General features: G+C 38.4%; 1 protein-coding gene across 1 annotated transcript; it reads left to right on the top strand.

The window, feature by feature from the left end:
• Positions 1–3,003: 3,003 nt before the first annotated feature.
• Positions 3,004–9,948, top strand: LOC127938507 (tribbles homolog 2). Its single transcript, XM_052535170.1, has 3 exons — positions 3,004–4,093; positions 4,770–5,062; positions 7,954–9,948. The coding sequence occupies exons 1-3, from the start codon at positions 3,824–3,826 to the stop codon at positions 8,417–8,419; spliced, it is 1,029 nt and encodes a 342-aa protein (XP_052391130.1). The 5' UTR covers positions 3,004–3,823; the 3' UTR covers positions 8,420–9,948.
• Positions 9,949–15,867: the final 5,919 nt, after the last annotated feature.

Here is a 15,867-nt window from a genome sequence, read left to right as displayed (position 1 = left end):
AACTGTGGGGTACATAAATATGTCACTCTGCCCACCATTCACTGTTACACACAATAAACACTTTGTGAACGTATGAGTGGGAAGCACAACAATGTCATTCATGCAACAAATTCCAAAAATCCCCTCGATTCCTCAGTGTTCTCTCCTCCAGTACATGTAATCAGTTTTGAAATCCAACACCAACTCATACAAATCATGACACTGTGTAACAACAATAACATGACTTGATACAACTGGAACAGATTATACACAGACATAACAGACAGCAGAGATTTTTCTCAGATCAGAGCAGTAAAACTTACATCACTTCAACAATATATCTCACCAAATGATGTATCTGCTCTGAAAAAATATGGCAGAAACAGAGTTAAATCTAAATATGAATTCATTATCCTGAAATTTGCAATGTATGACAAGATCAGGGGTTTGGGTGATTATGGATGAATATAATCATATTAACGTAGGGTTAATATGTATATTTTATTTAATATGTTTAACTATTTTTGTTGTTTTTATTATTCTTTTTAATATAATATTTTAGGATGTTATATGATCAGGATATGTCCTTTGGCCATGTTTCATTACATTAACCCTTATATGAATATAATCTGCCCAGATTTGATGTAGTGGCTTGTCGCTGCAGCATGAACATCCACATCTGGTTTTTGTTCAGAAACACGGTAAAGAATCCTTCATTTCTAAAGCAGGGAACAGACCTGCTTTTAACATGTGGGGATTCAATCCAGAGTCACCATCTGGCCAGGAACTTAATTCCAGACTGCTGCCCACAATACAGTATTAATATAACAACACAATTCCGAAAAAAAGTATTGCTCTGAAATAAAGTAATAAAGTAATACAGTAATAAAGAATGAGCTGATAATGTTTAACTTTTACTTTACTTTTAACGTTTCTGTAAATGAAAGCTGGATTCGAAATGCACAATGTATAGAATACAAATCTTTGAGTAACGATGCAAGTCCGAATGTGCAAAATAGGGACGCTCGCGAATTCGAATACAAATCGAATTTGCGAGCATGTAAACATAGCAACCGATCTCTACTCTAAAGTTTTTTTTTTAGGGATTAATATCGGACAGTGCATTACAAACACAATTAGGCTACTAGATGTAAAGTTAAAAATTTGATTAGGCTACAAATTACTCCGAATTGGTGAAATATAGATGCTCGCAAATACAACAGTTCACTGCTGGAATTTTTTTTTTAAACTCTCTGACATATTTGAAAGATTCTATGCCGCAAACTTTTAATATTTCACATACTTTTGAAAATCCTGTGGTTCATTGATTCTGATAAGCGCTCGTTGTCACAGTTGTAAACACGATGGCTTTCTTCTTTCGTGAGGGGGTTTTGGCATATAGTAAAAGAAATGGACACAGCAACCCCATTGGAACTCAATTGAGACAAGTGAAGCCCATTTTTAGCGTTTTTTGGCACTTCCGTTTCTGACGCGCAGACTCAAACGAAGCTTGACGACGTCAGCAACCTGTCTGACAGATGTAAATCTTCTAAGTGGCTGTGCGTGCAAACTGCCATCGTTAATCTTGCAGAGACGGCGAGCTTGAGCGGGGAGTTCTTTGGCGTGAGTGAGCAGGAGTAAGTATTCTGATTAATTATTTTGTATAGTATTTTAAAATGTAACGCCAGTACGCCATATTAAGTTAAATGCCTGCGAGCTTCTCCTCCTGTCTGTACGGTAATGCGACAGAGAGACGAGTGGTTATGACGCAGTCGTTAGCCTATTTTTCACAAAAACTGTTTATATGGGGCCATAATGTAACATAGAAGGTAATGGAGCCCTTTATACATTGTCCTGTATCATTAGAAATAAATAATGGACAAACGGAGTCTTTAAACGCCTCAGATGTAAAGTTATTCGCTGTCAAAGTGACGCCAAAATGAATGGGAGTCAGTGGGAATGGTAACGCAAGTGAAAGTCTGCTAAAAGATGGCAGCCCCCACCCGACTTCAATTTCCGGTCGAGTTCCTTGCCCCCTGGGTTTTGGCCATAGACAGTAAAAGAAAGGACACAGCGACCCCATTGGATTCAATGGAGACAAGTGAAGTCAATTAGAACCATGCACTTCTCGAGCGTACTGCGCAGACTCAAACTGAGCTTGATGACGTAGATGACGCGTGACCAACCTGTCTGACAATTGTAAGTCTTCTAATCGCTGTGCCAAGAGAAATCTGAATCACCCACCGAATCTTGCAGACGTTGTTGAACAATTTTGTCCCGTTGCTTTTATGGGCTCTCTATGGGCTTCTCCCTTAACTTTATGCCTCCAATTCCCTGATAGCCTTATAGACAGTAAAAGATTGCCTGCGAGCTTCTCCTCCTGTCCATACGGTAATTTCTCTACTGTGACTAGAATTTTGTACAAATTTCTAAATGTACAAATCACTATTTTTTTTTTTTTAAATTGTTTAAAATGTGTTATGTTTAAACGTCTTTAAGATAAATACGCGATATCATCCCTCATTTGAAAATAATAAAAGAAATGTATGCATGGATATATATATATATATATATATATATATATATATATATATATATATATATATATATATATATATATATATATACATATACATATACATATACATATATATATATACATATACATATATACATATACATATATACATATACATATATATACACATATACATATATATACACATATACATACATATATATATATATACACATATATATATACATACACATATATATACATACACATATATATATACATACACACATATATACATACACACATATATACATACACACATATATACATACACACATATATATATATATATATATATATATATATATATATATATATATATATATACAGATAATTTAAGGTGCTTCAATTAAATTCCGACGACAACAATTATCTCACATGACTTCATGGATGGTTTGCTTGCAAGAAGACTGTGGATGTGTCAGCATCTAGCGAGCGGCCAATGGGAGGCCGCTATGCCCGTGACGTCAGGGGGGCCGGTCGTGCGCGTGGAGAGCTCCAGTCAGTCCCGCGAGCGCACAGTCAGTCAGTCAGTCAGCCCGCTCGCGTGTGCAGCTGACCTCGCGCGTTCAATGGACTAGATTCCCAGCCACGTAAGTAAAAGAAGATGATGATAATGCTGTCTTGTTGTTGAAACAAGGGATAGGCCCGGGGAGAACGTCGGCCGTCCCCTCTTGCCTTTGTCCAAATCAGATCCAAACGCCGGAGATCGTCGGAGTTTGGTTGCTCGCATCGACTTCCCAGGCGTAACAAAAGGCGGATCGCGACCTGGAGGAATTTTTTTCCTAGCCATATTTGGTAGATGCATGGACAGGCTTCGCGTGGAGACCCGCGTAAATGAACACGGAGCGCCCTCTCAGGATATCTAAACCCAGCTGGCACCTTTCCCTTTTCATTTAATGCAAAACCCCGATTCTTTACCTGCTGCGCTGCATCGACCCTGACGTCACAACCTTTACATTATACCGCGCCGATTCTTGCATATTTTTTTTTTTGGCTCGTTACCAACCGTGGTGTTCTTTTGAGGGAACAGTGAGCATAGAGGTCACAATTCGTGCATGCACGTCATTGCATGTGTGTTCAGATGACGCCACATTGTCATTGCAATTAACGCACACGCATAAGATCATCATTACAGTCGAGGGGAATCGCCGCTGCCTTCATGCCCAGTGTTAAATAGAGGACATCTGTCTGTCATTCTCTTCCGCCCCCCTCCTGTAAGACCGTCTGAACCCTCCTGCTCTGGACGAACCTCCTCCTATACTCATGAACATACAGCGATCCAGTCCCATTAACATTTCGCGTTATGGGAGATCGAGGCACAAAACACACGACTTTGAGGAGCTATCTTGTCTAAGGACTGCAGAATCCAACCAGAGTTTCAGTCCCAATTTAGGATCTCCCAGCCCTCCCGAGACCCCTGACTCCTCTCACTGCATTTCTTGCATTGGCAATTACCTTTTGTTGGAGCCTATTGAGGGAGACCACGTTTTCAGAGCCACCCACCTGCACAGTGGGGAAGAGCTCGTGTGCAAGGTAAGAAGCACACACATATGCATGTCTTTTTGTAGCCGAACACTCATGCAGTTGCATCAGCTATAGATGGGGATGTATGCGAGACATGCATCTGGTTTACTGCATTCATTAGCAAGGTGCATTATTAAATGAATGGCCTTTTTTTTGTGATTCATTAACAGTGACATCAAGTGATAAGTTATAGTCACGTGCAAAAAAAGCATGAGGGAATACCCCTGAAGAGAGAGAGAGTGTGTGTGTGTGTGCATGATTGCATACAGCCATTTATTCATGCGTGCGAGGCCACATGACTTTGAAACATAAGACACTCTGAATGGACTGACATGGGCAGAGAGCCATTAGTGAAACCTCTTATCTTCTGATGAGAGAATGGCCTCCTATGTCCACCACTGCCATGTTATATTTAGCCTGTCTCTCTCCTTTAGGTATCTGTTACTAAGCAACATCAAAAAGTGTATGTTTTGGGGACTCGGAAATGCAGCAGAGGTGTAATGCCTTCCGACTCTGTGTTGCATGGATTTCCTTTCTTTTGTTTCAGAATTATGCATTGCCTCTAATTCCAATTCCAGTGTTTTTTAGTTTTTTTTGGGAGGGGTGGTACTTTTGCACTCCACCTGGGATGTTGGGAAATCGATGACAGCTTCTAATTTAATTAAAAATTCTCTCTCTCCTCCAGGTGTTGGATGTCAGTCGATACCAAGAGTCCTTGGCTGCTTACTTTGTGCTGGGCACCCATGAGCATATTAACCAGATAGTGGAGATCCTTCTGGGGGATGCGCAAGCGTACGTGTTCTTCGAGAGCAGCCATGGCGACATGCACTCTTTCGTCCGCACTTGCAAGAAGCTGCGAGAGGAAGAGGCTGCCAGACTCTTCCATCAGATAGCATCAGCTGTGGCGCACTGCCACGACAACGGCCTGGTCCTCAGAGACCTCAAGCTGAGGAAGTTCGTCTTTAAGAACGAGGACAGGTAAAGAAGCCACCAGTAAGGTTGTTGGGTTCAAACAGAGCATGCACATTTGATTTTTAAAGAAAGGTTTGTTTTGCATGGACCGCACATTTTTCATATACCAGTGATCGTAAATATCAAGGTATATTACTAATGTATTTCCTATTGAAACAAACATTATTAGGGGCTGTAGCTTATAGTTACTATTGTGAACCATGATTTGCTACTTGCTGTTGTCATATGCTGTTGAGTATATGTCTGGAAATCTTTCATCCTCACACAAAATTCCTATTTGAATGACTGGATTTTTCCTGTAGAAATGAGCAGAACAGCAGTGAAAGTGACCACACCATAGGTCAAAAGCTACTCCAGTTTTGTTTTCATGGGTCTTTAATAATGTCTTTGCTCTATACCATGGTATTCCTCAAAAGTACTGTGGTTTTATCATCTCATATTGTCAGTGTACCATGGTGCCACCGCAGTTTTTTTTTTTTTGTATCTAGTTGTAAAATGTATTGCCCATCTGATATGCTTCAGGTCCTTTAAGTTGCAATATTAAGCTAATGTGTAAGCATTTCCAATAATAAGCTATATATACTGTAATTCTAATATATAATATAAGAATTTAGTATGCGGTTCAGGGTGTTGTGTTCTCCCAATGATAAAGTCATAGTAAAGTTCTTTGTATTTTAGTAACAGTGTTTACATATTGGTACCTAAGCATCTTTTTTTGGTCCCAAAGTATGTAAAACAGCTACATACATATGCATATATGGACAGTCAAAAAAGTGCCATCAGAGAAGTCAAAATTAAACCTTGCTGTTTCAGTCAATAGTTTCATCCAAAACGGAAAATATACTTTTATTTACTGTTGCATCCGGATATTTTTAATTGCTGAAATTTCGGTGCATCACTACTTTTGTGTTTTAGTGATCATTTTTTTTTTTTTTTTGTATTTTGTCATGTGCTGCCTCCGAAATATCTTTCATTTTTGGCTGACTTCACCAAGCCCTCAAAATTTTCAGCCTGACCCCTCCAATCTAATTCCAATGGAAAACATGAAGTCCCGTAATCTATTTTGTTTTTCTGTTTTGGAAATCCCGAAAAAAGTCATGCAGTTGAAGTAAAAATGAATGGCATTCCATGTTGAGTTATTAAAAAATAGTTTGGTAGTAAAATTAGTCTGAAATAATCCCAAGCGTGCTTAATGAATCCGGGTGGCCTTCACGTTTAAGCTAAATGGCAGTTGCCCCACTGGCCAAATGAGTCAGCTCAGCTAGATTCCCTCCGGCTCACTCGATGGAAATGGAGAATGTTGCCCGGTGCTTTAAATGTGAGCTCGGTGACCTTACTGTTCCCATGCACTGTGGTCTGATGCATCAGTCTTCCACCTTTTCAGTGAGTGATTGCAGACGAGCGCAAGTAAACTTGGCCCAGGGTGGTGAGCATTACCCTGGCCAGAAATCAAACACCAAGGGCGCACCAAGATTGGAACCAGAAAGGAAAGTGATCCAGACAGAACTGCATTCCTTGGCGTAGTGGGTTCCTGACCTGGTTATGTCATGAAGGACGCTTGTACTGTAACGTTCTACTGTCGCACACTAGAGACCACAGTGCAGTTCTTCTGGAATCACTCCCTAAAGTGTGTGCATCCACGTGTCCTCCTCCATTTGTCCTGCTTTCGTGTGGGCAGGTGTTCTCTTGACCCGGTGTAACTCAGCCGCGTCGTGGAGCTGTGACTCACATATGCTGCATGTCATTAAGAGAGTATTTTTTCAGCATGCTGTGTTCTCTTTGCACAGGGGTGCATGGAAATGGGTCAAAATTACAGGTCAGAGGAGGGGCAACCTGTTCATTTCTGTCCTTCAGGTAATTTAGACGCCCTGCAACCTTTCCACGCAGCAGGAGACCGCTTGTCGTGAAAAATAATATGACTATTTTGAGCTCGGAGGATTGGGTGTTTTGCTGAGACTCGGTGGGCGTACGGTTTCATTCGGATGGTTTCTGAATCTGAGTCACGAGGCAGCTTGCAGAAGACCTCAAAGATGTTTTCATTGCATATGTTTTTTTTGTCTTTGTAACTTGGGCTGCACAGTGTAGTTCATCTCAGTGTTTTTCATCTTTTTTATAAATAAGCAAGGATGCAAACTGTCAAATTGCATATATGCATGACAAGAAAAACTAACCCATTAGTCTGAAATGCTTTTTAGAAAACATAATGGATGAATAAATATAAAAAAAGCACCTTAAAGCATCTGAATATGCTTTGTTTTATATTAGCAAGAAGCAACAGAATCATTGACGATATACTGTGAATAGATAGCAGATTGTTTGTCGTCATCCCTATGTTTCATGTTTTGCATTATTGTGCAAATTACAAGATTACAGTGGAAAAACTAGAACACATGGATAGTGATGGTTTGAGGAATTCCATCTTTGGTGTGGCATTATTCCTGCTTTTTATAATTCCCAAAATGAATTCCAGATTTCCCTCTGGATTAAACTGGCAGGAATGTCCCGAGGCTATCTTTATATTGCTTTTTTATGCAAGGGATTTAACATCCAGTACAAAGAGGATATTTATGCTTCGGCAATTGTAGAGGAAAGTATATGATTTGAATGGGTTCTTTATTATTATTATTTTTGGACTGTCAGATTTGGACTTGAATTTTTTTTGACAAATTGACTTCTTAAAAAATGTTTGGTCATTATTGAATACACAACTGATAATTTGCTTAATTTAATTTATTTGACATCTTATTTTAAAACAACATTTTGTTTGTTTTATAACATTTATAATTTAGGAAACCAGACTTTTGCCTCATGTATTTTGTATGTTCATAAAATGTTACATTTATGTGTCAAAGATCCGTAATGTCATCTCATTTTTAATATTATTCCGTCTTTCCCAGGAGCCTTGTAAAGTTGGAGAGTTTGGAGGATACTTACCTCCTAGAAGGAGGTGATGATTCGCTCTCGGACAAACACGGCTGTCCAGCGTACGTCAGTCCGGAAATCCTCAACGCAAATGGCAGCTATTCGGGTAAGGCGGCGGACGTGTGGAGCTTGGGCGTGATGCTCTACACCATCCTGGTGGGCCGCTACCCGTTCCACGACGTAGAGCCCAGCTCGCTGTTCAGCAAAATCCGCCGCGGCCAGTTCAGCATCCCCGAGACGCTAACACCCAAGGCGCGATGCCTCATCCGTAGCATCCTGCGGCGAGAACCAGCCGAACGCCTCACCTCCCGAGAGATCCTGGACCATCCCTGGTTCTCGGCCTCCGGCGGTTCGGCCAGCCACGGAAGAGGCGAGCGAGAGTTGGACCAAATGGTGCCAGAGGCCAACATGGAAGAAGAACTAGAACAGTTCTTCAGCTGAGAACGAACTCGTCAGACGTTATGCCAAGTCCTTTTAGATGATCAGAAAACAAGAAATACACTCATTACAAACGGTGTCTATCGTTATTTCTCATTCCGTGAAGAGACATAGTCGGTTCTGGCTTGGGAGAAAATGACTTCTCCGTGAGCTAGGACTTGTGGACGAAGCTCATTGAGTGATGTAGCAAGACTTACTTTGATTTTTCCTTGATTTCCGTTCGTTTTTGTCTTCGTTTTACGTGGTGCTCACGAGGCGTACGAGTCACAGTAAGCTATAAACATGCATTACAGCACAGAAGAGCGCAGCCCAAACTGCTAAACCTCTTCTGTTTCCAGCTCTGATTCCTCCAAATTGTTGACCGTGTCTCAGTGTCTGCTTTTCCTTGACTGCAAATCGTTGGTCGCATCTCAATCTGATCCTCGGTTTATTTTAAGTTTAGCTTTTCGACAGCCCTCCAGGTCAATTCTGCGAAGACCATGTCATTTGTTTCTGATTCATTGCGGCTGCATTAAGAACGATTTGTGTTGCATTAAGCTTTTCCTTTTATTATTATTGCTGCTTTTTTCAATTATGGTTAGAGCGAAACTTTCTCCGTAAGTCTTCAGAAAATAAAAAAACGTCAAGCACTTGACTCTCCTAGGCTTGGAGATCCTTTCTGTACTAGTGTCATCTATTTAACTTTAGTTGTTTTTCTTTTGCTGGAGCAAACTTTTTCTTATTTTTATTTATAAGGTAACGCCTGTATTTAAAAATAAATATGTGCAGGGTTTTTATTTTCGTTTTTCTTAACCGCCAGTTTTCACGAATACAATGTAGGCAATACATTTGACACAGGACAGGTTTGACTTTTTGTTTTAAACTTTGTCCCAAGTTGGAAGGTCTCCGATTTAACGTCAGTGCCAGTAATCGCACACCCCAAATGCACGCTGACCGTGTTCCTTATTTTTTAGTTTTTTGCATTTGACTCCATGAATATTAGATAATATTTCTACGACTACACCGTCTCAAGTACCTCATGTTAACTCTTCTGCCTGCATAGGTTTGTGAAATGATCATGTTTTGAATGGGTACATGTAGACATGTTTTGTCGTATATCAATGTTACTTGAAATAGTGATTTATATCTAGTCAATGGCATGTGCCCTTTGAATGCTTTAGCCTGCCTAGCAAGAGGGGAGTTCATTATTTCATTTCTGTTTTCTTATTAAAGAAGAATCTTCCGAAGGATTTACTAGGAGTCCAACTGTGCTTTGGAGTTTCTCCGTTTTTCTTTTCTCCTTCCTCCGGTCATTGTGCTTTCACTTGTTTTGTAGAAGGAACTTGCCTACCTAGGTTGGTGCTGATTAGGTGCTAATTTTGAAGGATGTTTTTCTTTTTTTGTTCGTTCATTTTTTTTTCCTCATTTTTTTTCAAGGGGAGGGGGGAATGCATGGTGGGATATCTGCCTCAGATGCTCTGATTGTAATGTAACAGATTTTTGGTGTTTTGTCCAGATTTATTCAGTAAATAAATTGTGAACTGCACACTGCACACTGAATGCTGTATCTTTTTATACAATCCTTTAAGCACGTAAACAAATGAATTAAAGCAATGAACGTGTGTGTGTGTGTATAATATGAGAGTCATATTAGACTGTCACGTCTCATATTTAGGCCCTTTTTATACCCATTGGTGTTCACGGTTTATGTCCTCTCTCTAGCTGAAATTATTTAATGCCTTTGATCTTTTGGACATCAAGACTTGTGATAATTCTCATAGAGACATCACTCTCTGACTTCATAATATAAAGTATTTTTCCCTCGGCAGATTGGTTGATTTCACTGCTTGACTGCCACTAAATCTGACTAAAGCCTTCTGGGAGTTAATCCATCAAATACAGATTAATGTCTTGTGCATTGGGCCCATTTTCTATGATCTGCAGCTGAAGGCTTGATCTGACCCTGCAGCCTCGGTGTCATGTGCAGTCAGGCCATAAAATACACACAATAACGCTTGTGGACCAGACACTGATGGTCCAACTAAAACACTGCCTGTCAAATAATGCAGAAGGTTTGTTCGGTGGTTCAAATTTTTTATTAAACTATACTCTAAGAGCCAATGTGCAATATAAAAATTTGTTGATTTTTCATGCTCAGCCCCTCTAAATGCATATGCAAATGTATTCTTGTACAAACACACCTCTACGCTTCCAGAAAAGGGTGTTTTTAACATGGCCAGTAGCCATATTGTGCTGAAAATAGATCAGTGCGTTTGTTGTGCCAGATGTGCACTCGGCCCAAGGCATGCAGCTGCTCAACTTTTAGGCATTCACTTCTGGTTGAATTCACTTGTGCATGCATGACCTTGCGGCTGCTTAAAGTGTTGTGAAGTGCATGGGGTCATTTGGAAGCACCTTTCAAGTTTGATGCAAGTTATAAAATAAGTTGTAGGTGCATTACAGTGAAAAGTAATAGTATACAGTATGCTTTAAGTATTTTTCCCCCTGTAGATTTATTTATTTGTATTTGTAGATTTTTACTGCCCCTGGGGCTCGTTACTCAGACCCCATTTAATAAAGCAATCTACAGTTACTCTAATTAGCGTTTACATCTGATTAGTGCAGGCAATAGTTGTGCATGAAAATCCATATCAAAACACCATAGTGTGTGCATAAATAATATTTCTGGAGATAATCTTCTCTAATCACTGCTGAGACCAAATTGAATATCACACTGTGTAAGACACTATTAGGTTGACAGTTACTGCCCATTGTGCTCCTTTTAATTTGGCCCTGCACCATAGTGTGGAAGTAATGCCTTTCAGTGGGGCCATAATCACCTGAACATTGTTCATTTTACGCCCCCTGGTGGACAAATAGGAATTGTGTCCCATTTTCCTCAAATTAATCCCTTACATCCCATCTAATAACCATTGTACAAGCATGAATGTTCTCCACAGGTGATATTTATTTTTCTTTTTTGTATTTATTTAGTGCAAATCTGACTGTTGCAGCAGTGTAACCCATTCACAGTCTAGTCCTCTTTAATGTGTGTTGTATCTGTATTATACTGTTTTGTTTCTGTTGTCATTCAGGTTGTGTAGTTAATCTCTCAATGCAGATATCTGGAAGAACAGGCACGGAGTGATTAGACTGTAATAAAAATGATTAAAGAATGCCATTCATCCTTTGGGAATGGTGCTCATTTTCAGTGGTGGACGAAGTACACAAATCAAGTACTTGAGTAAAAGTACAGATACGTATAATAAAATATTACTCCAGTAAAAGTAAAAGTACTCCTTTTTCAATTTTACTCAAGTGAAAGTACAAAAGTACTACATTTTTTATGTACTTAAGTAAAAAAGTACTGAAAGATAGATGTTTGCAATTTTATATAGGCTAATTTAATTTTATATTAGCACATTTTTTTTAAATTTTTTTTTTATAATCCTACTGCTCAAAATACCTGGGATTTTTTCCAAAATAACCACTATATGGAGTCAAGATATATTTTTGTTGTTGATATGGACTACACTGACGAGAGTAATGTTAACTGTGAAGCTTACACTGTGATGTACCTGAGAGAAAACAGAGATGACCATCTGATTTTCACCAGTAAGAACAAAGTATTTTAAAGTTTGTTGTTTTACAGAACAACAGTTATATATGACATGATAATAAGGCCTGAAGATTTTAGGGAAAATATAATTATATTTTCATAACGATTTTTTCCTTCTCAAAACTTGTCTGGGGTGTAAAAACACCACTGGCCAAACGGGGTGCATCTCTTCCCCTCTTTGATAATTACTGTAGTTACCATGTTCTGAACATCACATCCTTTCTTTTCTCCCCAGATGTAGTCTATATATATATATATATAGGTGGTTGAATAAAAATATTTGGACATTATTTATAAAAATTACCTCAAGTTAGCACCAGCAAGCTTGTTAGCTAGACATTTAGCATCAGCTACAATATTTACTTATTTTCAGTACTGTTATGAATAAACATGTCCGTCTAACATTGTCTAGTTAATCCAAACAATATACATATGTATAACGTTACTATTAATACACCATATAAAAACAGATGTCATGGTAGCATTTTAATAAAACTGTTAATATTACGGTAGCGGGGAATTTGGATATACCACCAGCAAGTTTGTTAGCTAGACAGTTAGCATCAGCTAACAATATTTACTTATTTTCAGTACGGTTATGAATAACGTCCTTAATAACAATGGATGAAAATTTTAGAGCTCTACTGATGATTAAGTCTAGAGTGGGTCCACCTTTGTGTGTACATGCTGAATCGACAAGTAAAAAAAAGCCTCAAGTCCAAATATTCATTTATCACCAATTAACTGTTTGACAAACACTTCCTGCTTCGATGTCTGAATTTAACAAAATCTCAAACATGCTCCGATGTCCCGATCTGAATCAACCGAGTCGCGACCATTCTCCGAAGTGGCGATCTGAATCAACCGAGTCGCGAACATGCTCCGAAGTGCCGATCTGAATCAACCGAGTCGCGAACATGCTCCGAAGTGCCGATCTGAATCAACCGAGTCGCGAACAGGCTGCGAAGTGCCGATCTGAATCAACCGAGTCGCGAACAGGCTCCGAAGTGCCGATCTGAATCAACCGAGTCGCGAACAGGCTCCGAAGTGCCGATCTGAATCAACCGAGTCGCGAACAGGCTCCGAAGTGCCGATCTGAATCAACCGAGTCGCGAACAGGCTCCGAAGTGCCGATCTGAATCAACCGAGTCGCGAACATGCTCCGAAGTGCCGATCTGAATCAACCGAGTCGCGAACATGCTCCGAAGTGCCGATCTGAATCAACCGAGTCGCGAACATGCTCCGAAGTCCCGATATGAATCAACCGAGTCGCGAACATGCTCCGAAGTCCCGATATGAATCAACCGAGTCGCGAACAGGCTCCGAAGTGCCGTTCTGAATCAACCGAGTCGCAACAGGCTCCGAAGTCCCGATCTGAATCAACAGAGTCGCGAACAGGCTCCGAATTACCGATCTGAAAACTTCGACCAAAGAATGTAAAAAAAAAAAAAAACTCATTTTATCTAATAACTCTAATAACTCTACAAATCTATGAAAGACTCAGATCACGTGTCTAAAAATAAATCGCTATAGTAAAAGAGAAGTAATAAGAGGAGTGAAGTTTCCTACCATTCTGCTGTGTTTGGTCCTCACGCGCGTCTGACGCTCCGCGGCGCGTCTCCGCCCCTCACACGCGCGTTTACAGCGCTAAATTAATCATCTTTGCTAATTATTATACATTTACTTCATTGTCAGCTCCAGGTACTTCATTTATTATTGTTCATTGAACTGTTTGAAACAAAAAAATGTATTTCAGTAATAATTCTAAATTATCAAAATAAAATATATAAAATAATGATTTCTATTTTAATATCCTTTAAAATATAATCCATTTCTGTGATGTGCGCTGTATTTTCAGCATCATTCCTCCAGTCTTCAGTGTCACATGATCTTTAGAAATCATGAAAATATGATGATTTATTATTAAAACTATTTATAGTTGTGCTACCAAATATTATTTTAGAATCTGTGATCTGTGAAAGTGTTTTAAAGTTTGTGGTTTTACAGAACATCACAGTTATGATAATAAGGCCTGAAGTTAGGAAGAACATTTTAAGGAAAATATAATTATATTTTCATAATGATTTTTTTCCTTCTCAAACCTTGTCTGTGGTGTAAAAACACCCCTGGCCAAACGGGGTGCATCTCTTCCCCTCTTTGATAATTACTGTAGTTACCATGTTCTGAACATCACATCCTTTCTTTTGTCCCTAGATGTAATCTATATACATATATATATAGGTGGTTGAATAAAAATATTTGGACATTATTTATAAAAATTACCTCAAGTTAGCACCAGCAAGCTTGTTAGCTAGACATTTAGCATCAGCTACAATATTTACTTATTTTCAGTACTGTTATGAATAAACATGTCCGTCTAACATTGTCTAGTTAATCCAAACAATATACATATGTATAACGTTACTATTAATACACCATATAAAAACAGATGTCATGGTAGCATTTTAATAAAACTGTTAATATTACGGTAGCGGGGAATTTGGACGTGCATGAGTTATTTTATTTAATCTGTGTTAGTTTAAGGTTATTTTATTTTATTTTTTAATCTAAAACACAGAGACGCTGATTGATGTGTCTGCATGTCAGCATTTCAGTGGGCTTAAACAGATCACTCTTTACAGCGGATTTAGTTCCCAAACAACTGACAATTTTGACCTAAATATGATTTTCAGTTACAATAATTAATCCTAAATTTCGACATTAATAATTTAGCAACATCAGACGCACGCGCGCTCACAAGATCTGCCGGTTCTTACTTCTGTAGACTCGCACTAAACGGTTCATTTGAATCAGTGAGTGGTCGAACAGCTGCAATCGGATCATTCTAATTCGTAAATGAATCGTTTGGTGCGATTCACGATCTGATTAAAGCTTATTTTGAAAAGACTCAGTTCGTTCATGATGAATCAGACACCTCTTCTGCGTGTCGGAGCACGTGATATATTATAGGGAGTAACGACATGTTTTATGAAATGGAGTGAAGTTAAAAGTACGATCTTATGCTTTGGAATGTAGTGAAGTAAAAGTAAAAGTTACTCAAAATAAAACTACTCCAGTAAAGTACAGATACTTGAAAAATGTACTTAAGTACAGTAACGAAGCTACTCCGTTACTGTCAACCACTGCTCATTGTATTTGAAAAGATTACTGCTGAATAAAGAAAATGTATGGTTCTCCCCTAAGACTGTCACTCCGTTAAATTTGATCATCTGAAACATCATGTCATTATTTTTAAAGGTGGAAATGTCACAGTGAAGGACATATTCAGATCCTGCATTTTCTTTTTTTTCTTTTTGCATAAGTTTTATTTATTTATTTCTCATTGAATCTGAATGGAGACACACATATTTATATTGTGAAGATAAAGAAAAACATTTAGAAACTATTTTTATTCATGAAAACAGACTAATTAATAGTAAATAATGTAAACACCCAAATATTAAAAGTTCAATAATAAGAGCATGTTGGCTAATACAGAAAGAAACAAGGGGTTTGTAAAGGCTATATATATATTATATAAACTAGGAAAACAGAATCAATTTAGTAAATTATGCAACAACAACAATACTATCACATTATAAAAATAAAATCTATACAAAACTAGAAGTTATAGACAAAAAGTATGATATAATATAGCTACTTTAATGTAATATGATACATTATATAAAACATTTCCTTAAAAGTAAAACAAGAATTATATTCTAAAACTATATATAAAATAACATATTTCTTTCCTTTTAATGTGCATAATTGCTACTACATAATGCAGAAACTGGAAATAAGTGATTTGTAAAGAACAAAAAAGAAGAAGATTTTATTGTTGTAGTTCTGA

Source organism: Carassius gibelio, chromosome A20, assembly GCF_023724105.1.
Source record: "Carassius gibelio isolate Cgi1373 ecotype wild population from Czech Republic chromosome A20, carGib1.2-hapl.c, whole genome shotgun sequence".
NCBI lineage: Eukaryota > Metazoa > Chordata > Actinopteri > Cypriniformes > Cyprinidae > Carassius > Carassius gibelio.
This window is presented reverse-complemented; position numbering and strand designations above follow the sequence as displayed.

Bases quoted from the DNA above. Each gene is read 5' to 3' on its own strand.
- LOC127938507 (XM_052535170.1), top strand. From the start codon at position 3,824: ATGAACATACAGCGATCCAGTCCCATTAACATTTCGCGTTATGGGAGA. The intron at 4,094-4,769 runs GTAAGAAGCACA...TCTCTCCTCCAG, and splicing joins GGGAAGAGCTCGTGTGCAAG to GTGTTGGATGTCAGTCGATA. The intron at 5,063-7,953 runs GTAAAGAAGCCA...CGTCTTTCCCAG, and splicing joins GTCTTTAAGAACGAGGACAG to GAGCCTTGTAAAGTTGGAGA.